Below are 25,269 nucleotides of genomic sequence, written 5' to 3'. Positions count from 1 at the left end.
CAACTGAGATTTTCTCTTTCTTTCATCCATTTAATTTTTAATGCATTTTCCTATGCCTTTTAAAATATCATTATTTGAGTTCTGAAAGTAATTTCTTTTTAAGGTTTCCTTTATAGTCTTGGTAATACTCAGCTTTTGAATACACATAAATGGCAAACTGTTTCAGTTTTCTCTAAATAAATACACAAAGCAAAATCATGGGGGAACGAACAGTGCAGTTATAAAGGATTTTTAATGCCTAAGAAGCCAAATCATACATCATGGTTTCATTCATGTGTGACCTCGGGAAATTCACAACAGCAGTTCATTTTCTGGCCTCTGACTTACCTCGGAAGGGCTCTTTTTCAAAAATACAATTTCATACTTCTCAGTAGTGACCTTGCCCTGGGCTGGTTCAGTCCATGGGCTTTACGAGCTGCTTTCACACAGGGCACTTTGTGCTGCTGCACCTTGTGGCTTAGGCCCTTTTTTTTATTTCACATGAAGAAGGATGCAAATCCCTCTGCCCAACAACATGCCCAGTCATCTGCCTGCCGAGGAACAGGCACTCAGGATGGACAAATGCATTTCTATTACAAAGATGTAGCAGGAAAAAAAGGGTGAAAAGCCTTTTAAAGCCCTCACCCCACCTCTGCTGAATTCAGCACCTTGCTCTGGCTGATGGAACGTGGGAAGGCTCCATGAGGATTTCCCTTGCTGGCCCCCAGCCCCTTCTCCTCCTGGCTGTGGAAGGCAGGGCTGGGCACTGCCCGAGGGTCCCAGCAGAGCCCTGTCTGCACAATCACCAGTCCCCTGAGGAATTCAGCACTTGGCATAGAAAAGGGAAAAATATGCACCACATACTCCTCACTACAAGAAACCGGTGCTGTGATACAGGATGCTGAAACCCTTGAAATCCTCTTTTTTTTTTTTTTTCCCTTTTCTTTTTAAACTCTGAAATCTGTGCTCTGGACACTGTTATCCCCTGGCTCCCAGAAACTTTGAAGTTGTCCCTCACACCTCTGCGGTGCTTCATAATACTTCTCCAAATTGAGCCTGAAGGGATGTGCTTGTTTCCCACCACCCTTATCATGAGGTGCTAATGACACCAGTTGTGGGTTTGATCCCTGTACGGGTCACTCACTTGAGAGTGGACTCGATGATCCTTGTGGGTCCCTTCCAACTCAGAATATTCTGTATATCTCTTAAGATATACAGGAAGGCAGGGATTATCCCTTAACAGCCCCTGCTTACCACACCAACTGGGAACAAATGTAGGGATCTAACCCCTGTCTCCTTTGTGCAAACAACACTACAAAATCTGGTAGCCTCACCTACTGAAGAGGAGTCAAAAAAAGCCAAAAGCAGAGATGTGGCAGGTTACAGCTGGAGCACTGAGAACAAAAAATTTATCTTTCAGCTTTCTGGTCAAATCAGCCCCCCTCCCCTCCACGAACACACATGTTTCTGTATTGTGTTGCTCTGAATTTCCCCCCTCCCAAAAACCAGAGTAAATACTAATAAATTATCTTTCTGGGTCTGAGGTGCTCTTAAAACAACTTGAAGTTATTTAAATGAAGTTTTTTAACTGTTTTAACACTAAAAGTCAAAACATTGCGTTTTCAAGGAACTAAGGGGGAAAAGTTCAACTTGAGTTTGAAGTTTGTATTCTATTTTTAGCTGAATTTGGCATAAATATAGAAATAGTCCAAGCTCTGTCAGAACATTTCAGATTTGCTAATGCACTTATCTGACATCAAGTCAAAAATTCCTTTCACACTCACCACTGCAGGTGAATTCATATCACACCCATCACTGCACAGGCCCTTGTGCCATTCCAGCACATAAAGAAATGTCTTCACAGCTTTGCTGCTTGAAGTTTACAGGGACCATGGGGCTAAGTTCATTGCTTCTAGTACATGATTAGTTTCCTGCCAGCTTTTTTTTTTTAGGATTACTAATGGTACATATAAAATCTAAGAGCAGGACCTCCCTGTTTCACAGCAGATGGCTCAACGGAGGTGCCAAGTTCAGGGCTTGGAGCAGATGAGTTCCAAAGGTCCCTTCCAAGCTCCACCACTGATCCATGGGCAATCCCAGACCTCTCCCCACGGTGTCCTGTGCTGCTGACAGCTCAGCTTCCAGCCCTGTTTCCATGACATCAAGGCATCTTCTCAGGCTGAATAAAGTCCAACATCTCTTCTAGCAATCCCCTTCCCATCTCCAAAGCGAATGTCTGAACAGTGGAAGCACTCTTTGATTTTTGCACAGAAGGGATTCAACTTGAAGAGATTGTTCAATGGTTTAATAAAAGAGCAGGATTTCCCTGGGTTTTTGAGGGAAGCAATTTTTGGCAACACTGGCCATGCTTGATAATATTAGTTTGGCTGGGTTCCTATTATTTCAAGTCAGCATTTGGATTTTATTGTTGGTTTTTCAATCATACTTAGCTTTTTTTTCCCCCTGCTTTCACATGTTAAACGATCCCTTAATGATCTTTATTTTTCTTGAATGCAAAGTTAGTAAGTGGGTGTCAGGTTGTCAGTACTGGAAAGTCAAGTCTTCTATCTCCAGAAGGGAGCTACCACAGATCAAATTTCTTCTACAGTTTCCTCTCACAGATGTGTCTCAAAGGTGACCTGAGGGAGCAGGGAATAAAGCAGCTTATTTTCCATGCCCATTCAAGTCCCTTATTTTCCATGCTCATTCAAGTCCCTTCCCTTTCCACTGGCCCTGCCCCTGGACATTTCCATAAAGCACTGGCATTACAAGCAAGCAGCTCAACACCCAACATGTGCAGGTGAGACTGGAAAACAGTGGCTGATTTAGAGATGCTTTAGAGACTCCAAACTGGTGTAGGAACCTCTGTGACAGAACCCTGGCAGAACATACACGTGCAAAACCCACTCACACAGAGGTGTGATGTGGGGGGTTGTGGTTACAGAACTGAACAACCCAACACCCAGTTTGCCCAACTTCACCTTAAAAATCTACTGCAGAAATAAGGGTTGTCCCCTCTCTTTCTTCCTCAATGTAATTTTGTTGGTTCATATTAAGAACAATTGTTTTCAGAAAACCAATGATCACCTCAACAGCTTTTCTCTGACACATACATTAAGTAACTAGGTCAATTTAGGAAACTGGGAACCTCCTCCCAAAACACAGGCCACATATTGTGACTGAATAAGAGTTTGGTCTTGCTGCTTGGAGTATCTTTCCTATTATTTGAAAATAAACGTGGCAAGGAGAGATCACTGTTATTTGACGGTGCTATTAGTGCTACAGAGAACGAGACAGGAGGGGCTCAAAGACAATCAATAAAAGCTAAACAGGGATTTGTGACTGTAATGATATATTTGATTTGTGTGACACATCTTATACTTGATTTATCTGTGTCTGGTGAGGCAAGACATGAAGTATGCACTAGATCACTGCATATATGCAAAATACATAAATTTAAATATACTATTTCAAATAGAAGTGAAATAGAAAATTAATACTTTTTACTAAGAAATGGAATGTACAACAAAAAGAAAAGGAAATCTCTGTCTCTGCTAGCAACTCCTTCATCAGCAAAAGTGACTCATGACACCCTGAATGCTGGTACATCAGCCAAAAATGGTCACGATATTACAGCAATACTTCGAGGTGCTGTTACAGTCATGACTCCACACACTCCCAGTACATAGTTCTGTTTTGTCCATCTCACGCAGCCCTGGTTTATTTTTAACCCCCAAGCCCAGTGTGGACTCATTTGTACCCCGGATCATGCACACAAGCCAAGCTCAAGGTTAGTCAGAACATTTCGCCTTCACCTTTCTCGGCTTCCAAGTTATCGGCTCCTCTGAGAAACAGAGCCTTGCCTTGTTCCCATTCATTAAGCACACATACAGAGAAACTCTAAAGAAGTGTTACATGATGTTTTTAAAATAAACACTAATGCTTTTTTGTATGTATTTTGGCTGAAAGTTATATTCTGTCTTCTCCTCCTCCCCCCCCCCAATTTCTGCAGGGAACTGATACCACCCATGTAATGCTGTTCACCTCAGAGCCCAGCCAGCCTGCTTTCCAACAGTATTTGACAGACATGAGGGAAACCACATATCTTAATCTGAGTGGTTGCTGGGCCATAGGGAGTCATGATTCGAGCTCTGTTCTCCAACAAATGGTGGTTTAATCTCAGTGTTGGGAAAGGCATTATTTTGCCCTGTGATGGGGTTTCCACCACATCTCACGTTTTTTGATCCACAGTGACCTGCCCCTGTTCACAGTTAGTAAAAATGCATCCTCCATCTGAGAGCCCTCTAATACACATCCAACCCTGACCAGAAGGAATGGCTTATAGCTGACTTCTCCTTATGTTTCAAAGTCTACAATAATAAAACCAATGAAAAGGAAGCATGGAAAGATGTAGTAATGTACAAATCCTCTACTTCATTACCTTCCCACTGAGTGCTTCTGGAGCAGGCTAACACAAAGAGAAAGAAAAAAAAAAAGCCATAACCCCAAGCCTTTAAAAGTAATTGAAAACCCACACCCATTTAGACTTCCCACTGCATTACTGACTTGCAATCAAGGTAACTTGTTGCTGAGACTTAATTGTTAATAACATACTAATGACCTGCAGGAAAAAACCAGATCTGGCATTAATGGCTATACTTTTAATGCGAATGTAAGTGCCTAAGTAGCACAGTCCCATCTTGTATTTCAGAAATTTAAGTGGGAAACTGTCCATTATGGCTAAGGTTGACTTGGACCAGAGCATTTATTTATTTAAGAACTTTATTGCTCACAGTTAACTATGTGATTAGTGAAGACCAAATGTAACCCACTAATCAGGGACTGAAAGACTTCTGAAGGAAATGGATTCTGCTTGCAAGGAAATGTGCTTTTTATTAGAGATGATTTGTTAGAATGCAAGGAGGTAGTAAAACAAATAAATGTATATAAACAGCAAAAAGAAACCTGCAAAATATACTTGAGACAGAGGCAATAAATAATTAGAAACCTGTGACTTATTCTGCAAGCATCCCACTGAGGAGATATTTCAAGGGTTTAGCAGTGCACAACGAAATGACTGTTGCTCAGCTTCAGGGACAGGCACACAGCAGCAGAGAGGGACAATGTCCTTCTGTCTTCATAGAGTACTAAATGCAATATTAACACTGTATAGCTCTGCTGCAAGTGCAGTTTAGGGAGCCACAGTAGTCTGTTTGTCATTTTGGTCTGATCACTTCAGATACTCTCATTTTGCTCTACAGAGTATCTGGGCATCCCTGATTTCTCCTTTTACTGTGTGTTCTCACATGTCTGAAAAGGAATAATGTCTTCCAAGACATAATCCACAAACTGGATATTTATTTTGATAGAATGACTGTATTTTAATACCAACAGGATGACCATACTCATTTAGTTTGACCCCCTGCACTTCAGCAGCCTCTGGCATTTTGCTTGGTAAACTCCAAAAGTATCCCTGCTCCAGAAAAGGTTGTCTAGATGTTTTCCTGGACTGACCCCTTGGTCTTTTCTATCAGTTTAATTTTTAAGAGTTCAAACTGGTCTGCTCCTTTTTAATTGCTACATTTGGTAGAGGCTGAATATTTTCTCTTAAAAGAGTGTAGTGCACACCTCATCCTTTCAGCAATCAGCAGGTACCTCTTGGCAGATACTGTTTCCTTGGGTCTGAGGTTACACACAAGAAAGCAGGATTCCAAATAAGTATTTCCCTGGCTGCCTCCATTAATTCCCATCAACTCCCCTCAATTCAAAAGACACTGATCTTCCACTGGCCCCTTCAGTGGCTGGAGGAACTGCAGCAGGAGATGCTGAGCACCAAGGGACAGCTCTTCACCCAGCAAACTCATCCCCCCCATCAACATCAGAGCAACTGTTTACCCAGCAGTTACAGCAAAGGGAACTGCCTTTGGGAAGAACAAGGCACTACATCAGGGAGAGTCTTTAAAGGCAAATGGCAGCTTGTTTTCTTTATCTCTGGTATCAGACCTTATCAAAAGAGACCAGTTGCACTTTCTGTGAACCACTCTGCTATCTCTGGGGCTTGAAAACAGAAGGAAAGCAGGTTAAAAAATGAGACTTGGCAATAAAATTGTAGGCCTAAATTGTTTGCTCCCTCTCCAGAGTAAATACAATCTTTTCTTCAGGAACTCTTCCAAGGGAGTTTTATGTGATCTCACGTATCAACAAATTAATTTTCCTTTCTCTTTTCATTTTTTTTTTTTCCAAAAATTCCATATTTAGTTTTTCTTCCATGCAGAGTCCACAAGCATATTCTCTTCCACAAGCCTCCCTCAGGGCTTCCCCTGAGTCTGCAGAAACGGGGCTGGGGAACATCTTGCTGCAGTAAAGGCCTATTCCCTGGGTGTTCCCCCTCACACACGTGCCAAGGGAAGTGACCCCCACACATCCCTCCTCCTGTCAGCACTGCAGGGCCAGCTCTGCTCCCAGTCTCTCCGGGTTTGTTCTGCCTCGTGCACCAGCCATGCAATTATTGGCTCACTTTTGGGTCACTGAAGGCTTTGCCCGAGGGGGGCTGGGAAGATTTATGGCTTGGGATGGAAAAACTGCAGGATTTGGCAACTTCAGCCGGGCAAAAATTGGCAGTGAACTTTGGGGTCTTTGGGAGGTTTCTTTGACTGTAGATGGTGGGGTTTGGTCCAAGGCTTTTTTACATTTCTATAATGAAATACATCATCATTATCACCACCATTATTACTGCATTATTATTTCTCTGCTGTTGGGTGGATTTCTGATATTTTTCCCTGCAGCAGCATGAAAGACCCCACCACCCACAGCACCAAACTAAAAACCAGGATAATGGTAGAGGATTACCTTCACAATTTGGCAGACAATAATCTCTTCTAGTATTTCAAACATGGTTGTGCAAAACTGCTTGCTAAGTCTCAGTACTGCAAGGGGAGTTAAGCTTAGTCAACCTGATGTTCAATTTAACGACCAGCAGCACGGGATGTTGGAGCTTCTGGAGGCAGGGACAGGCCACAGCCTTGTGCTGCAGCTGAGCACAGGTCACCTCCTGTGAGACTGCACCCCAAGGTGCCTGTACATCTGGCCATGGGTCACTCTCTGTACGTCACCTCTGCACAGACACACTCCAGGAACCCTCACACTGACAATTCACATCCTCCAAGATAAGGAACTTCAGGGTTCACCCACCTGCTGAAGGGGGAGAGAGGGCAGAAGAACCCTCAGCTAAGGTAGTCTCTCTCCCCAGAGGCTTTGCAGAGAGACCCCAATCACCAGAGACAGCTCTGAGGAGACTTTCAAACAGAGGAGTTAAAAAAAGAAAGGGATTTTTTTTTTTTTTGCAGGTAAGAAAGTTTGCCTGGTCTCTTATGGAACAGGGAAAAAAACTTACTAATAACTAGACACAATGGTATAAAATTAGTAAGCCTGCCCAAGGTCACAGGCACAAAGTGAGCCAGGGGAGGTGTTCTATTAAGGCATTTGGAAAGGAAGATTTCAAGTTGTTATTGGTTTTCTCTGTCGAGCGTATCACATTTAACCTCACCATAAGCTCATGGCAGCTCTCTCATCCTTACTGTTATCTGTGTGAATAACAATTTTTAAAGGGATTTCTAAAGGATTTAAAAAATAAATATACAAAAAATAAAATACATATATAAAAATATAAAATCTATAAAAATGCACTATAGGGATCTAAACCTGAGTAAAGCACCATTATCTTCTAAATACAACCAAAGCTAATAGTATCAATAACAGTATAAAATATGCTTCGGTACATTTAACAGTATTGTTCATTTTTATAACCTATTGCTTTTCAAATCAATACAAAGTGAGTTAAGCCAAGCACGAGAGCTGCAAAATCTACCCACTCTGGGATCAGGTTGGGATGGAACTGCTTGGTGAAAGGCCAAAGAAAGTCCAAGTACATTTGCAACTTTTCAGTGATGGCAAATCAGAGAAAGGTGAAGAGAGCTGTCACAAATGACCCTGACTTAAAACTGTACCTCCGAATGTTTAGCCTGGGGAATGAAATGGCAGCTACAGCCAGTGGTGTTTTGGGTGGGACCAACACCCTCAGTGCATCTCTGACACTGAATTTATTTAATGCTTCACAGCTCCCCCACGTTACCTACAGCTCGTCTTTGACGTGAAATTCTGAAACAAAATTATTTATGGTGTGAAAATAAAGACCCTCCTGAGCCAGTTTGTTTGCTGTATGTGACCACTGGACACGGGCACTGCCCAGCTGCACAAGGACCTCCAGGCTTCCAGGGCTGAACCTGCTGTGACATGAGGGGAAGGACAAAGAGAGATGGTGACAAGAAAGGCAAAAGGCTGAGTTTCTGTGTGAGGAACATCTTGAAATCGGAGACAAAGCTGTGTTTATGCTTAGACTTCCCTTGCTCTTGGGCCTAGGCTTACCTGTCCCAGATCTTCCCCACCCCTTCCCCATGACATGAGGGCTTTGTTGGGCTCAGGTTCCCCTGCTAATCTGAGGAACCCAGCAGGAGGCAGCTGGCTTTGGCTCCTATTATGTTTGTGCTCTCACCATTGTTTTGCCAGGGCAATCTAAAATGCAATTAAATACTATTTCCAATGGTTTTTTAAAAGAAAACAAAGTACTTTCATCAAAACATTGCCAAGATTTTATAAGCAAACATGTATCATTTTCCAATATCAATCATTTCCCAAGGCAAAGGCAAGCTGAGTTATCTACTGCTATTACAGCAATAAACTGTGCTACTACTTCAAGGGCTTGGGGTAGGAGAAGCCATATATCAAGAGAAGTGCATTAAAAAAACCTTCAGGCACATTAAAAGAAACTTTATTTGTTTTCCTACAAACATAAACATGTTTACTAGTCTGCACTCTGCTCAAGCCACTATTTACACAGCAACTCTCTAAGAGCAGCTTAACAGCCTGATGAGACAACATAATAAAGGCTTTACCCTCTCTGTGCCAAGGAAGGAATATTCCCTCTATCCTGCAATACACTGGATTTCTGAAAAGAGGAAACTGTTCCCTTTGCTAAGGTGCTTGTCTCCATCACCCTTCAGCAGGAGCTGCTAGTGAGACTTCTTGAAGGAGCAGGGGGCTGGTGTGGGTGAAAACGTGCCTGGTGTTATTTGACGGTGCTGAAAGAGCAAGTACAACAACACAGTTTCAGTTTTCAGCTGAGAACTCAAACGCAGCACTTCCCTTCACCTCCCGTGGACCTCACCGTGAATTCCCAGCTCCCTTGCTCCTGCTGAAGTCAGTGAGCACTGAATATACACAGGAATTGCTGTTCTCTGCTTCAAAAATTTGCTTCAAAACTCTGCCCAGAAAGGCAGGTATCCCTCCAAAAACACTAACACTGTGCTTTGCAAAATGCATCAAAACCCCCCCACCCAGCAAAATCCCAGGAGGCACTCCCCCCATTCCACTGACTGTTAATATTTGAGCTTAGATTTTTGGTTTTATCTCACCTGTCCTGACTAAGGCCTCATCTCCAAGTGAGCAAAACAAAGAGTAGCAGTTTGTAATGTGGCTACTGGAAGAAAATCACATCCCTCCGTTTCAATGGGTTTGGCTTTTATTTTCATTAGAACAAAATAAACAAACCAGGGCACTTTTAAAAGGCTCAGGAGTGGAGCTGCAAGCACAAGAAAATGAATATTTGGGACAGAGTTGTCATTTTAATGCAATTTTGTATAGCAGTGAGGGTAAAGGCTGTCTGACCTTAATCAATGTGATTATATCTATACATATAGTCTTTCTCTGATTCCCTTTAAAAACAATTCCTATTGAATTACAGCTTTCAGCATTATTTATCAACAGATTATTGTTTGTGGAAGAATGCTACCTTCCTGCTCTGACTATTCCAAGGCTGACTCATATCCTGGTAATTCATTAATACATAACATGATTCTAGTCCAGTGAAGTCATTTCTGCACTATACACATCATAAATCCTACAGCATCAACTGAAAATTGTATCTCAAATTCTCTTTCTAAACACTAATGGAACGTTTTGCTTGGCTTCCCACACACATCAGCAAAGAGAGGGGGCCAGGCAGAGCTGTAAAAAGCAATTTGATAGCAGTATACTTTTATAGAGTTTAAGAGTGTAAGAGCTACCATACTGAACGAGACCTGAGGTCAAACTAATCTACTGTCTTACTTCCAACAGTAGCCTGTGTCAGGAGCTTCATGGGGAAATGGAAGTGGAATAATCTGTCCCATCTGCCCTCCCCACATTAGGTCTCATCCCATTAGAAACTGATTTAAAGCCTAGATTGTGAGGTTTAATATTCCTTCCAAAGAACATTCCCCTTTAACTTATGAAAACACTGTGCTGCAGAGGGGAGAGCTGGAGGTGGGGGGGGATGTATTTGTTTTCATGTTTCAGCAGACTTAATTGCTACAACCAACACGGCAGATACTATCACTTGGCAAACAAAACTTGTACTGGCTGGAGCTGTTTTTACTTCATGCCTGGGGCATTTATTGTTTCTGGGTATGATCCTGCAACCCTTTTTTTCTCACAGAGGCAGAAAACGCACCACTTTTCACAGTCTCACTGACACCAAGTGTAACAGAGAGGATTTTGAAAAGTATTCCTTTCATTGACAGTGTAACATGTTGCTTCCCAGCAGAGTATTTTTTTAATCTGATGCGAGGAGCAATATGGTGCTTGTCAGAAGCACGATATTTTTGCAAGGCTCAGTGGCACAGAATGCCTTAGAGAAAATCTGCACGGGGAGAGAACATCATCAGTGACAGGGAAATCATCCTGAATTTTCTTTCTGTGAGCCAGTCTGGTTTCCATAAGCAGCTCCCAGTATCTCCTCCAGCACGCCACTGATTCTCACTGGTTTTTGAGCTACATTAGCAACTGAACCAGCACTGCTGTTCATATACCAACAGTCCACACAATTAAACACCCTGGGCCAGACTCAGCTGGATGGGTGAAAATCAGCCTCTGTCAAGTCAATGTATTTTATAAGTCAGAGCACAGCCATCTGATCACAGAATCACAGAATATGCTGAGTTGGAAGGGACCCACAAGGATCATCCAGTCCAACTCCTGGCCCTGCACAGGACCATCCCCAGAGTCACCCCCTGTGCCCAAGAGGATCATCCAAACCCTCCTGGAGCTCTGGCAGCCTTGGGGCTGTGCCCACTGCCCTGGGGAGCCTGGGCAGTGCCCAACCACCCTCTGGGGAAAGAACCTTTTGCTGAGATCCAACCTGAGCCTGCCCTGGCACAGCTCCAGCCATTCCCTGGCTGCTGTGGATGAGTGCATCAAGGCAAAATCACTCTCCTTCACGTGTATCACACAAAGTAGTGTTGACAGGGGAATGGCTTGAGTCTCCTCATCCCTCTCTCCCATTAATCACCCCCACAGTGGCACTGACACCCCATTCAAGTGGTGCAAGGCAATAAGGACCAGCAGGTTCCTTTACTGTGGTAGCACTGCAACTCTGCTGAGTACAACAGCCTTCTCCTTCATATAAGTAAGAGCAAAATGAGTTCTACATGTTTTTTTCTGACTGCTGAAGACCTCAAACTTACAGCACATGCACATGAAGACTCAGGCAAAAATCCGTGAGGGGACTTTAAAGTCTGCTTGCTCCTCACCCCAGACAGCAAACGTGCTCTCTGGGATCCACTTCCCTCACAAGGACACAGGCAGCAGCAGCCTCATGGCCTTATAATGCTCTCCACCCTCTACAGTTCAGTCCTGACCATGAAGGTGACAACCTCAGCGAGAGATTTGTGTGGGTTCAGCTAAAAATGTATTTTAAATATTAAGACAAAAACCCACACCAGGCAGTAAAATTTATGCTGGTGCCCATCTCATCTGGCTGTGAAACTGTATGTTACTGCCCCTCCAGAAAGGAGAGGAAGGCTAAATAATGTTATTTTTATTAAACATTTGCGTTCTTTTCCATATATTTAATGGAAGCAGAAAAGGGAAGAGAGGGGGTAGACCAACAATGAAACTTTCCAAAACTCTTCCCTGGAAAGCTGGCCAAACTGCACTGAATTTGAGGGGCCCATTGTCTTTTAAAATGACTCATGTGAAAGCTCAGTTCTAGCACTGACCTGGATTAGCTGGAGTCTTGAATCAGCTCCTTCCCATTTAATGTTCCTCACAGCTTCTGGGACTGCACCAGGGTAACTCAGCTACAACTCAGGGCAAGAAGAGCTAGGGCCACAGAAGTGAGGTCAAAAGATAGCTTGGCTTGACTGGCAGAACGATGACATAAAAGTCCTCTGTCCTGCCATTCCTAGCAAGTTCCTCAGGATTTTAAAGCTGAATACTCCTGTCCTTCGTTTCCACAGTGCAGATGCTCCAGCCCTGACCTCTGTGCATGTGTTTTGTTAAGTCATCTTGGATGGGTGGCTGTGTCCTACACAAATCAAGGCAAGGGGTGTATCCTTATCCTGAGACCTCCATCAGGTTCTGTGACTGGGACCAGGCCAGTTGCTTTGCTGGGTTACATGATCAAATGTGAGTGGCAGGTCACTGTCATGTAGCCCAAGGTGCAAACCTCTTTGCCATTTTTACTTTTTAATTTGGTTACTCTGTGTCAAAGATGTCTAGTGATTCAGTGCTGCCAGTGTGGATGCACTGATTTATTTGGGATTAAACTGGTCCTATACATCCATATTTACCATCAATGGTTCCATACAGAAGAGCATAGTGAGATCTTTGTAGCTAATCTTTATATGGGCTTCTGGAGGCCAAAAATAATTCCCACAAACACTTTCTATCTGTCCCTCCCTGTATGATTAATCCCTCATTTCATACCCATTTTCAAAATGGAGATACCATGCTGGGAGATTCAAATCTTACCCCTGGAAGGCTAATAGGGCATATTTCACACAAATAAGTGAAAAGGTGGATGTTATGGCACTGTTTCAAGACCAGGCCTGCAGGATCCTTGGATCATAGAGAGTTACTGTGTTTTTCAAGGTGCTGTGTTTCTTTCATTCTGGAATGAAATAAGGCTTCTCTTGACAATTATGCATTGGGAACCCTATGTAAAGCATCCCTCTACCAACAGATCAATCATAGAGTCAGCTAGGTCTAATCACCTCAAATTCCCTGGAACTAAGGGCTATTTGGCAGTAAAGAATGGCCAGTCTCTCATTTAACAGTGTTATTTTAGGACTGAATGGATTACAGTTCTGTGGTGCAGCAGGTTAACACAGAAGGCCTGAGGCTGGGTTTGAATAATATTCCACATCATAAGTAAAAACCAGGTGTGGATGGCTAGAGATAATAAGTATATCCTGTAACCTATCTCTTGTAATTAGAGAGAAAAACACCTCAAATCAGCTGTACCTGGACTTCTACTGGATACCTTTGTAGTATTAAATAACAGAATGTGCCCACAGAAAATCACTGGAGGGAAAATTCAATATCCACGAAGCAAGGGGGCAAATGCTCTTTGGGATTTCCTGCTCTACAAACAGGCATCACTGAATTTCCCTTGGGCAGACATCAGCACTACCCAGAGCAGACTGAGACCCTGTGTTCCAGTGCCTACCTACAGAAGAGTCAATGCATTTGTTTAAAATCTGGTAGGAAGGGAACAAAGAATAACCAACAGTCAAACAGGCAATACCTCAAAGCACATAAAAAACGTCTCCTGTGGCCTTAGAGAAGCCCAAAAAATGCCATGCAGGTATTCCACATGCCCCAGAGGACAGTCATGTCCTTTTATTACAGTGTCTGTATCAATTCAAATGGTTGGTGAAAAGGCTCCTTCGTGTCTGAACATCATGGCTGGGAGCTCTTGCAATCACCAAGCCCCACTTCAGCCTTCTGTGGAAGCTGTAAGTGGACTAGAATGATTCAAAAAATGCCTTGAACTGCCCCCTGCAAAAGTTCAAACTCCTCAGCGTAGAAGGATTTGTCTCTGTTTTGGACAGAGGTGGCGAGAGGCAGAGGGTGAGGGTGGGCTGAGCAGACTCGAGCATTACATGTTGATCACTGGATGTTCCCACTAAAAGCACACTTTTTTTTTTCCTCAAGGTAATACATCTTTCCATCTCTACCACTCCCTGGAGAAATTTATGACAAATGTGTGTGCTGTCTGTCACCATCTTGCTTTGCAAAAAGCAATTCCTAGAGCAGGAAGAGAAAATTATTTATGATAGAATTTCACACATTTTTCTGGGTGCTTAATGAAGCTTGAACTTGAGTGGAGCAGAGAGGCTGCTTATTGTTGATCTTTTTTCGAGATCACTGCACAACAAACAGGAACTGAATAAGCAATTAAGTTAACTGGCTTTAAAACTCATATTGGCTGAGGATTAAGGTAATTATGTCTGAGCTTACACACATTCATTGCAGCTTCATTTCCCTGCAGTGAGTCTCGCCTGTTTGCTTGTTGCTGATGTCATTCTAAAAGTGATCTGAGTTGTTGTCCTTCTATTAATTACCAAAAAGGTTACAAACACAAGTTCTCCTTGCTATAAATGTAGCTATGTTATTTTTATTACATGTTCAAAGGAGAGGCAGACCAGTTTTGCTAAGTTTATATAAACAGATCCAACTATTTCTTCCTGTGTCCTAGAATTTACAATACCTTAGACTTAAGGGATCAATTAAAATAAAGCTGCATTGTCATATGGTGATTTCACTGTCAAAGGAGGAAAAAAAAATCTATTTTTAAGTCTAGGTTAAGAAAGAGACTCTGGGAAAGCAGCATCAGTCTCCACGATATTACTGGCAGGGCAATGTGGATTTTTCACCTTCTGGGTTAGAAATAAGTTTCCTTTTAAATGGCTGGAATGCAGGGGAGGGGAAAGGAAGGGAACCCCCCACATTCTCCTTGTCTAACAAGGAGCCACGGCGTGAGAACCACTCCCTAGCGGGAGTAATCTCTGATTGTCAATGGTTTTCTTTGCAGCCAGGGCTAAAAATGGTTTGGCTGTAAACAGACAAATGCAGGACATTTTAAGGCCCTTTGCAAAAGCAAGGGCTTCTTACACAAGCACTCTACGTTCAGGGTGGCACCAAGTAAGCAGAGTTCCTGAAAAATCAGTGGATTTTCATATAGGGATATGAGCAACAACAGAAAAGAAAAAAAAAAAACTACCTTGTAATGGGCAAATTCACAGAAGGCAGATTCACAAAACCTGGAGGTTTCTTCCCCGGGCAGCCCAGGCATTCACACGTGTGATCTTAGGCAAGCTGCTGTATTTGGCTTCACCCTTCCTGCCTAAAAACCGAAAGAGAAATACTTTCCTCTTCACAGAGAGGATGAATGTGTGTAAGGCATTTGGCATGATGGGGTGGGGGCTCTGCGAACAACCAGAACAAAGTCTGAGACTGATACAATTTCCCTGTAACCTCCAAGTCAGCTCTGAGGTCTACAAAGAAAGGACATCAAGGAAATTAGGTGAGGTGGGACAACTTCAGAATTTCACAGGGTGTATGGAGGAGCTTTTTTACTGAAACATGTAAAATTGCCTTGTGCTGAAGTTAATGATGGTACAAATAAACTCATGCAGCAACAGCTTGCTCGTATTTTCCAACATATTGTTTGAAAAATGTTGCTAACGTGAACTATATCTCTGTGGCTTTGCTCTTCACTGATTACTTCCTGTGAATAATGTTCAAAGCCTTATCCAGGGGTTCTGCAGGTTGTAAAAGGGCAAGCTTACCAGCTGTTTCCATGGGCATTTTGCCTGAGGTTAGTAGAATCTGTTCCTTGCTGTTAATATTGAACACATTTGGAGATGAACGTTCTATACACAAGAGGGACCATCTGAACTAAAGAGGACTCAGTCCCCAACAATGCACACTTCTACAGTCCTAAGTGACTATTTTGTAAACATGTTGATTAGTAACGGAAAGAAATCTTTATTTTAAAAAAAAAAAAAGAAAAAGAAAACCAGAGGAGAAAGGCAATGTAGACAGAAAGACCATAAATCATAGAAACTCTATTATGAATCAAAACAACAGATGTAACATGAACAACAGCATCTTTTATAAACGCAAATTAGACTTTTCTATTTCAAGCACTGGAAAGGCTAATATGCCTAAAATAAATTTCCCTGAATCTCTCATTAATGTTCTATGGTCAGTGTTGACTGGCTGTTAAAAAAACCCGTGCATGATTTATATCCCAAAAGAGTCACTAACCCCAAAGCACAGTTTTCTGTCAGACCTGTCATTAATAACCACAACCACTTCCCCTAACTATACTCTCTTTGCAGCAGAAGCAGCAAAGTACAGGTGATTCACACATCAGTGATTTCTTGCTCTATATTCACTTCCCTTCTCTCTTTATTAGCACTGACTGCATGAGTCACCAATTATCACCTTAAGCACCACGCAGGAACTGAATTATCACAGTGCTCCCTCCACAAAGCAGGCATCCCACCACGGCTGCTGTAATCAGTCTCTGGGGCCCAAATACCTCAGACTTCAAACAGAAAACGACTTTGTCCTCCCCTGTGAAGAACCAGCCTTTCTGGACTGGGAGAACTTGCCCAGCCCCAAAATTCTCTGGGCTTGCAGTAATCTGTTACAGCAACAGATAAGCTGCAGTTTACCAATCAGTCAGAGTATCATGTAGAGGCCAGACAGAGTGCCTGCCCTTCCTCATGGACAACGGGAAAGGATGGCCAGACCAGGTTGATACTTCCATGTCTGATCACAGGAGGGACAGAAGACCAGCCACTGCTTTAGTCCTTGCAGGGTATTTGTTGTTCCAAGAGACTCACTCATTCCGTAGCCCAGGCACAGGAGGAAACAAAACTCACTGGAACCACATTTACAGAGCTGCTTCCAGATTTCCATTGTCATGACAGAAACCTGATTGTTTACAGGGAGCTTTCAAAGCCTATTACTACTAACTTTTCTCTTTGAATTTTTCACTGGTGTAATTGCAATTAATTCAGTGGTGAAACCTCTGACTGACACCACAGTGAGAGCACGTCATGGCTCGTGAAATTCATGGACCAGAAGGTATTCCTGACTATCTCTAAATACATCAAGAAGTTTCTTTTTAACGTTTTGTTCCCCTTTTTAGCAGGTAAAACAAAACCTGACAACTTACCCTTGTCTGACATGATCCTACCATGTTATTTCTGCCCAACCTGTGCTACTCTGAGCTCTTCCCATCCTGTCCAGCTTGAAATCAACCTTTCCCTGACTCCTTTGTGCCTAATCCCACAGGCAGGGTGGAGAAGCATTCCCAGATGGTGGATGGAAGTACCAACGAAAAGCAATGGAAAAATTTTTGAATGGCATTATGTATCTTCAGACCCTGGTTTCTCTTTTGTGGATGAACAAAGAAACTCTAAAATACTAACGCTGTTTTGGACTTCTGCATGTTCAAAACCCCCTGCAAATAATCATGGATTAATAAAATTTTAATTGAATATATCCTGCTTCCTCTTCTCTCTCTGTTGATGCTCATCTTCATAGCCTTTTCCAGGGTTTTTTTAAAGAGCTCAAATGCTTCAAGCATCATTACTCCAAAGGTACATGGTTAGTACCTGGAAACAGTTGTGCACTTAATTAGCCATAGAATAAATAACATCATATTACTTAGATAACAAATCATGACACGCACAGCAGAGGATATAAGCCACACTTCATTTGAATTCCCACAAAACACCACCATTATCCCCCCACAAACAGTTTCTGCTCTAATTTGTGAGCTCACAAATTAGACTCTTTTTTTTTCAGTTTAAACCTTGCAAATACTCTATTCCAGTTTGTTACTCTAAACAACTCTGGTCTAAGTAAGATAAGCCTCTGTCCCATTAAGATCATAGCAAATTAGAGGATTTGAACATAAGGCTCTTTGCCTGAGGCTATTCCATGATGCCACTTGGATTTTTACACTTCAACAGGACACTGGCATTTCTGCTACTAAAAACATTGAAACAAGACACTTCCAGCAATCTTCTAACCCCACCTCAGAAAATGGAAATCTCGTAGGTCTTTCCTAACCCTACTTCCTGTGACAGCATCATTAAAACCTACAGTACAAATGAATTAATTACAAAAAAAAAAAAAATCCCCTGGAAACAACATCCTCATTATACAAAGAGCAAAGTAAATGAAGCATTACCTTGGCAGGTCCTTTCATCTGTGAGCAGTTTGTAGCCTTTCTGGCAGCTGCACTCGAAGCTGCCAACTGTGTTTCTGCAGAAATGGTCACAGCCCCCGTTGTTCACCAAGCACTCATCGATATCTGCCAAGAACAAACAGCAAAAATTCAGCTCTCTACAGCAATCCAGGGCAGGAGTACAGGAATTTACTCAGACCCCCAAAGAGGCTGTCCCTGTTAGGAACCAGGCTGGTCAGGTGTGTCCCTTCCCAAACCTGTCTCACAAGGCTCACAAGAGAGCCACGAGCTCAGGAGACACAGGTATGTCCCCCAGAGCTGAAACTCAACAAAGTTGAGGTATTTTGATGTTAAGGAGCATTCAGAGAAGCTCCTCTGCAGATGGAGTGGGTCTGCCTGACAGAAGACTTCAACCTGTGTACGACATATAAGTCCTTTACTTTCTCCAGGAACTATCAAAACCCAAGAACACAAGGAAAAAAACTGAAATAATAACAAAGTAAACCATATTTGAATTCTGAAAAAATGCCTACATAAACAAATGTAAGGATTTTTTCAGAATTAGCATTATGTGCTAGTTTGTCCATTATTCAGTGACACCCATTTTCGTGTGTCTAACTTTTCTCACCTGGTGAGAAGAGCAACTAACATGTTGCTTCTGAAGGCAGAGCACCTACTGCCTTTATTTGAAAGCCACATATATATATATATAAATATACATATATTTATATGTATGAAGGACAGGATCAATGGCTCTTACTTTAAATAATGATTATGAAGTGCACTGATGACCTTGAAAAGACCTTTGTTCTTAATTTCATACAGGCAATTCTACTTCTTGCACCTTTTAACTTCTCCCAAAGGTGCTGAAGAACTGGAATGACCAGTCCCTTTTCCAACCCATAAAAGGTTGTGCAGTAAGTATATGAGAGGCCACAAAACCTCATTTGAAATACAGAGCATCTTTCCAACCATAAAGCCATGGATCCATGTTTATTTGAAAAAGAAAAAAGGTAATCTTTTTTTTTTTTCCCAAGAGAAGAACAGTGCCAAAAAATAGCTCTTTTTATGAATGCATACAGTGAAGAAGTAACAAGACATCAAGCCTTGGCTGCCCACTTCTGGAAGTGAAAACAAGATGTGGAGAGTGATGTTTCCTCTCGAAAAGCCTCTTGCTGTAAGAGCTTTGAAATTTTCAGGTAACAGCTGGCCGACTAAAAAGCCAATCCTGCAAAGTGCAAATCTAGATGCCAAAAGATCCAATATGTGGAGGTGGAAATTTATCAAAACCAGCATGATGATGGTGAATGAAGGACGTGTTTTAAAAATTATTTGAATTCAGGGCGACTCTTAGTGGAAGTCATTAGCTAATTATTGGAAACACATGATTACCAACACGGGAGAGTGGCATGGCTCTTATCACCTCTCTGCACGTAAAATATAAACAGCAGCAAGAGGAGTGGGGTGGTAAGCCTGAAAATTCTAACAGCAAATCCAGAGAGGCAAATTCAGCCCACAATTCTGAAGAGCCCTTTGCTGCAAGCACATTGACACAAATATGCTCAGCACTCAGAGAAGCAAGAACAATTGTATGTTGTTATAAAGGTTTTCTTACAAGTTGCATTTGTGGCAAAGAGGAAACTTGCTCTGAGACCCTCTGAACTGATACTGCTGCTTATTACTTTTGTGTTTGCTTGTGCAGAGGAGAGGTTTTGGCATTGAATCCTGTTAAAAGAATGAGTGTAAATTGTAGGCAGCAGCTGTGGGGATATCACACCCTGAGAGCTTTGCACAAGCCTGCCCAAATCTTTATGTCTCAGGCAACAAAGTTCTCAAAGTGATCAGACATCAGGAGTCGTGTTTGTTGTCTGTGGTCCTCCAGCTCTGGGGATTTGGCCAGCCAAGAACAGACAGCCCTGGGCTCCCAACCTGATACATCTGCAAAGAACAGGCTGAGGGTGTCTCTACGTAATCCTGTGAGACTGGAGGCAGAAACCCACTTGTTTTCAGCTGTGATCACCTGCACAGCTCAAGATCAGCAGTGAAAAAGCACTGAAAACAGGACTTTTTGGCCCAATTCCTGCACGTTGGCGTTTCCACTTGTAGGAGTGATTTGATAGGAGCTCCAGCTTGTGCAACTTGGGACTGTGTTGAGGGTCTTATGATGGATTACCACAAAAGGTCCCATCCTTTTGCACAGCACAGGTGTAACCTAACCACAGTTTAGCTTGCCCTGACAAAACTGTTGGACAAATGGAATTGTGAATTAAAATTACTAATATGTTATGCATCATATGCACACAGAGCAGTCATCCATCATGAAGAAGATATCTTTTACCCTGTGATAAGAACAACATGACCTTTGGGCTACTCTGCTGCCTGAGCCTGCTTGAAGCAGAAATTACTTGCAGCCTGTCAAACATCATTCTGGAGTAACGATTGATGTTTTAAATGATGGCCCCTGCATTTCACATGTTAAATTCCAAATTCCAGTCTCACTGACTTTCTTTTCCGGGTCTCTGAAGACCAGAAGGGGCAAAAATGAAACCCTGCTGGCATGAGAGGGTAGATTTTAGGCTGTTAACAATTGTAATTCCACTGACAATGCAGCATATCAGTTCTACACCAGCAAGTCTTCGGAGTAATTCAGAACCAGGACCTGGGTAAAACCTGGGAGAGTCCACAGGAAAAGAAAGTATTTATACATTTCTTCTAACTGGAAAACATGACGTGACCTTTTGAAACCAGGACCATCAAAACAGAATAGAGGTCAAAACTGTTAGCTGCAAAAACATTCTAAATAACATAAACAGTGCCAACGTCTCTGCTTTCACTGTATTTCTTTCCACGACCATAGCGAGACTGACAAGGCATGTAAAAATTATTTCACTCTGTGGAGAGCAGTGCATGGCTGCATTTCACTTGGAAGAGAGCAGTATCATGTCTAACTGGTTCACAGGAATTGCACCACGTCTATATCCCCACTATTTTTCTTTCCACAGCTATAAATAATTCGGGTTATGAGCCATGTGAAAATAAATGATTCCACTGCGTGAGAAGGTGAGGCCCCATTTATCTTTAAAGTCACTGGTACCCAACTTTGTCAAGTGCCTCTCTGAACTTCACGGAGAGCAAAGCATGTCTGCCTGTCCTGTAGGGAGAAAAAACACAGTGGAAACCCACTGTGGTATCTCTACCAACTCTGACATTATTTAGTCAACTATCCCCATACTGTTTTTGGGACTGGAGAGGAGTCATAAACCCGGAGTCTCCCAACACAGTTCTCAAGTGGCTCCCTTTCAACTGATGATCCAGGTTGCAGAAGAATGGCTCCAACTTCCCACAGTGCTCTTCTGCTCCCCTTTATCCTCAGGAATGCAAAAGAACATAAAGAACTGTATTTCTCCATGGGGGCCGTGCACAAAATGTCCTGATGGTCAATGATCAGACACTGTGTGGGTCATGTCAGACTAGGATGTTTGATGGGCTTTCATCTGGCAATGAAATCCCACAGGATTTCTCCTGTGAATATTGTTAAATGATACCTTGCTCACAACAAGCTCTTGATCTGCTGCAAACACCAACTGATGCAGCCAGCACAAATGTCCATATTCTTCTGGACAGCTGATTTCAGCAGAATGGAAGGGGCAGTGATTTTAGAAGGATGAAGGAGGACTGAACAAAATACTTCCAAAGCAATTGATGATCCTGAAGTTTTCTGAGGATCTCAAAATACGAGGGAGGCAGCGGAATCAGCTTTAAATAGAACTTTTCAGCTTTAAATAAAGGCACAGGAACTCAGATGCTCTGTGATAAGCTGCACAGTCACGATTTGACTCGGGTTAACAGGCAGACCATTATTTTTCTTTTCATGACCTCGTGAAGATTAATGGGAATGGTTGCTCCTTTTCCACTTAAAGCTCTGCTCAGTGTAATTCATATTTGGAAGGGCCTGGTTCTGATCAGGGTGCATTTATGCACTCGTGTGTGCATATGAACTCCCGAAGATTTGCCTTGCTGAATACAAGTCAGGGAACAAATTAAAAACTAGGGATTTGGGGTGACTTGGAACTTTCACATAAGCTGCTTAAAGGCAACTGAAAGGGTAATCAACATGCAATCTTCACTTAGCTCTTGAACAATGATGGATATGGAGATTTCCAAAGCCTCATCACAGCCGGAAGTGAGGATTCTCCTTTCAATGGCTGGACAAATATTTGAACTGATTGTGTCTGTCTAATCCTTTGCAGATTTAAAATGCTACCCAGCTCCAGGAAAATCATACACTCCCAGATCAGCCTGAACTAATTACAGAAACTTCATAACCTTCTTGTTTTTAATAATGACATGTTAGGGCTAATAATGCTATTACCAGTACTCAGCACATATTAATATAAATGTATTTTCTGCGAGTTGTTCTTATTCCCTGATTTCACAATCTTCCTTTGCTTTTCTTTCCTTCTCTTTTCTCATGCTTTTACAAATCACCACTGTCCCCTAAACCTCCTAACCAGTGTTGCCCTGTTGACACAGATATAAGTTCCTTGATGCACACAGACCACAGAGTACTTCATAAAGCAGCCACAAAACTTTTTAACCCCGTGTCAGAGGCGGGGAAATAGAGGAACAGAAAAAACAAACTAACTCATCCACACTTGAATCCAAGCCCAGTGCACAACTCAATGGGCTCCCTTGGTGTTGGCAATCAGCACTGGCTTCCACAGAACACATGTTGTTCCACCTTTCAAATATTACAGAGCCCCCAATGCTCAGACTGCAGTTGTTTTGATATCTGCCTGTCACTTTGCAATAAAACTTGAAAGGCATTAACTCGGGATTAAGGTGGGCATAAGATATCAGGCTACATTTGCAATACTCAAAATATTCCGTAGCATCTTAAATAATACACACCAGGGATATCTTGTTAAGGTAGAAAGATAATTTCATATCCTCAGACTCACTGGATTCAGTGCCACTGTGAGAAAATCTAAATCAAAGCAGAACACAGGTTCTGCTGTTCCCTCCAGAAAACATCCAGCCAGCTGTTGTGGGGTTTATTTACATGGAGTTAGTCCTAGTTCCAGTTTTACAATGGGTTTATCCAGCAGTTTGGGCAGGGTGTGACACTTCCCTGCTTTCCTTCATCTGTAGAATGGGGTATTGGTAATTATCACTTGATGTTTTATGGACCAGTACTTTAAAATGGACTATTCTAACTGAACAAAGCATTATGGATCGAAGTAATTAGTAAATTTAGAGGAATTACAGTTGGTTTTAGCTCCTGATTTGGGCTTCTGAATGGTTTGATACAGCAGCTGGCACGGTTTTGCCCTGGCAGATTTTGTGAGTGTCTGCAGAACTGTGATGGCCACTTTTACTTCGGGAAGCACAACTGCTGTCCCACCACTCTCCCTGTGACTGCATAGCTCAGTGCCCCCAGCAGGCCCTGCATGTTCCAGCCAGGAATAATTCTATTTATTCAGTGTCTTCTGCTTGAGGATTTCAAAGGCCAGCAGCTTATGAGCTTCATCACATTAAACCGGCACAACACTTCTGCAGGAGAGATTCATTTAATTAACTCTCCTTTCACAAACCTGAACCTGAGGCAGGTAGGGTAGTGTGTGACTTCCCTGCATCAGATAGCTGCAAAATGAAATAAGGCATATATTGCAGCACCTCTAATTTGAGTTCTGAGCTTCAACAACATCCTCATTTTCCCTCCCACAGTGCTAATTAACTGTAATGTATGATAATCATTACTGAACTGCAGTTCCACTAAGTAGCAAATGAAGATTCTCTGTTTAATTAGCTTTATGGTTAGGTTGTGGGGCAAGGCATTTTCCTAATTAACAGGATTAAATCTAGACTGGGCAGACAGGAATGAGTGTAATTAAAATTTAATCTCCCTCATCCTGAAAACAAGCTGCCCACAAAACAGAGAGCTTTGTGTAAATGCTCTCAGAGCATGGAAAGGTTGAGGCAGGTTTCAACACATTTCCCTCATGTCACTTTCTCAATTTTCACCTGTTATCTTTGCATTTTCACGAAGAAACCTGTCTTCCAACACAGATGGTAATCTGTCACATATGGATTTAGGTGTCAGCTATTCTCCTCCAGGACATATCCACTCTGACATTATCCACCAACCAATCAATAAAAGAGTCTGCCAGGCTGCCAAGAGATCAATCACCTTGTAAAACAAACATTATGTCCTATTATTTTCTTATTACAGTTAATTAGATTTATAAAACACAAAAACCTTCGAAAGTGGAAAAACTCAGGAAAGCTGTCAGAATAGGTTAGGGCCAGAGTTCTCAGCTGTAAAAAGGAAGGGGATTTACTAAATCTAATGTGAAAAGAAAGGATTTTCATTTAAATTTTTTTGCTGAACACTGAATTCTTTTCTCAACCTAAAAACATGTTAGTGCAATGCTATGAACCCAAACAGTGTGAGCTGTCTTAGGCTGTGACACCAGAATGTGAAGTGGACTGGAGACATAAAGGAACAGACTGATGGTCTTTTACTGTCTAGGCTGAGCTAAATGCTAAAACCACCCCTGCACCTCCATCCCACCCCCTCAAAAAAAGAAAAAAAAAAAAAAAGCCATAGGAATCCCAGAAAAACTAGTTTTCCTCCTACTGTAATGTTTTGAGCAACCAAAATGCTTTTTATAAAACACAGGAAAGGGAGAAAGAAATAAGTGTGCAGATCTGGGGGCTGTGGTTAAAATGGTGGTAAAGAATTGTGCAAATACCTTGGGCTGCCTACTTATCTACCCTGATAATTCACACAGCCACCATGACCATAATAGTTGTAGGTGTATTTTATGCAGGAAGAGCTGAGGCAGAAGAACTCTGTGGGTTGCTGAAGATTACACACAACAGCAACAGTAAAAGGAGTTAATTCACTGTTTCTTAAGGAATAAACCAGACAAAACTCGAGGGACTGATATCCCTGGGCATTTTCTCTGCACTAGATCTCACTAAAAAAACCCCAAGGCCTTGCTCTTTATTTAATTTTGCTGTGTAATCTCAATGCAGAGCACAGGAGCGAGTGAGCTGTGCACTGCTGGACTACAAGACACAAGAATCCCCAGATTCAGTGCATTAACTCACTTTACATTTATTCATATTTGTCTTCAGTTACCTTCTTGGAATTCTTACCTGCTCGGGAAAGCCGTGTGCTTATTTCCAAGGACCTC

General features: G+C 42.2%; 1 protein-coding gene across 2 annotated transcripts in view; it reads right to left on the bottom strand.

Moving 5' to 3' along the window:
* The window catches only part of SCUBE1 (signal peptide, CUB domain and EGF like domain containing 1), a 175,173-nt gene that overhangs the window by 27,900 nt on the left and 122,004 nt on the right, over positions 1 to 25,269 (bottom strand). For both annotated transcript variants that reach the window (XM_051772395.1, XM_051772396.1), the window contains one exon: positions 18,071 to 18,193. In XM_051772395.1, coding sequence (XP_051628355.1) covers positions 18,071 to 18,193 — 123 coding nt within the window. The remainder of the gene's footprint in view (positions 1 to 18,070; positions 18,194 to 25,269) is intronic.

Source organism: Manacus candei, unplaced genomic scaffold (genome assembly GCF_025592945.1).
Source record: "Manacus candei isolate 608988 ecotype Guabito, Panama unplaced genomic scaffold, ASM2559294v1 h1tg000153l, whole genome shotgun sequence".
NCBI classification, from domain to species: domain Eukaryota; kingdom Metazoa; phylum Chordata; class Aves; order Passeriformes; family Pipridae; genus Manacus; species Manacus candei.
Note: the sequence above shows the minus strand (reverse complement) of the source record. Positions and strands in the feature narration are given on the sequence as shown.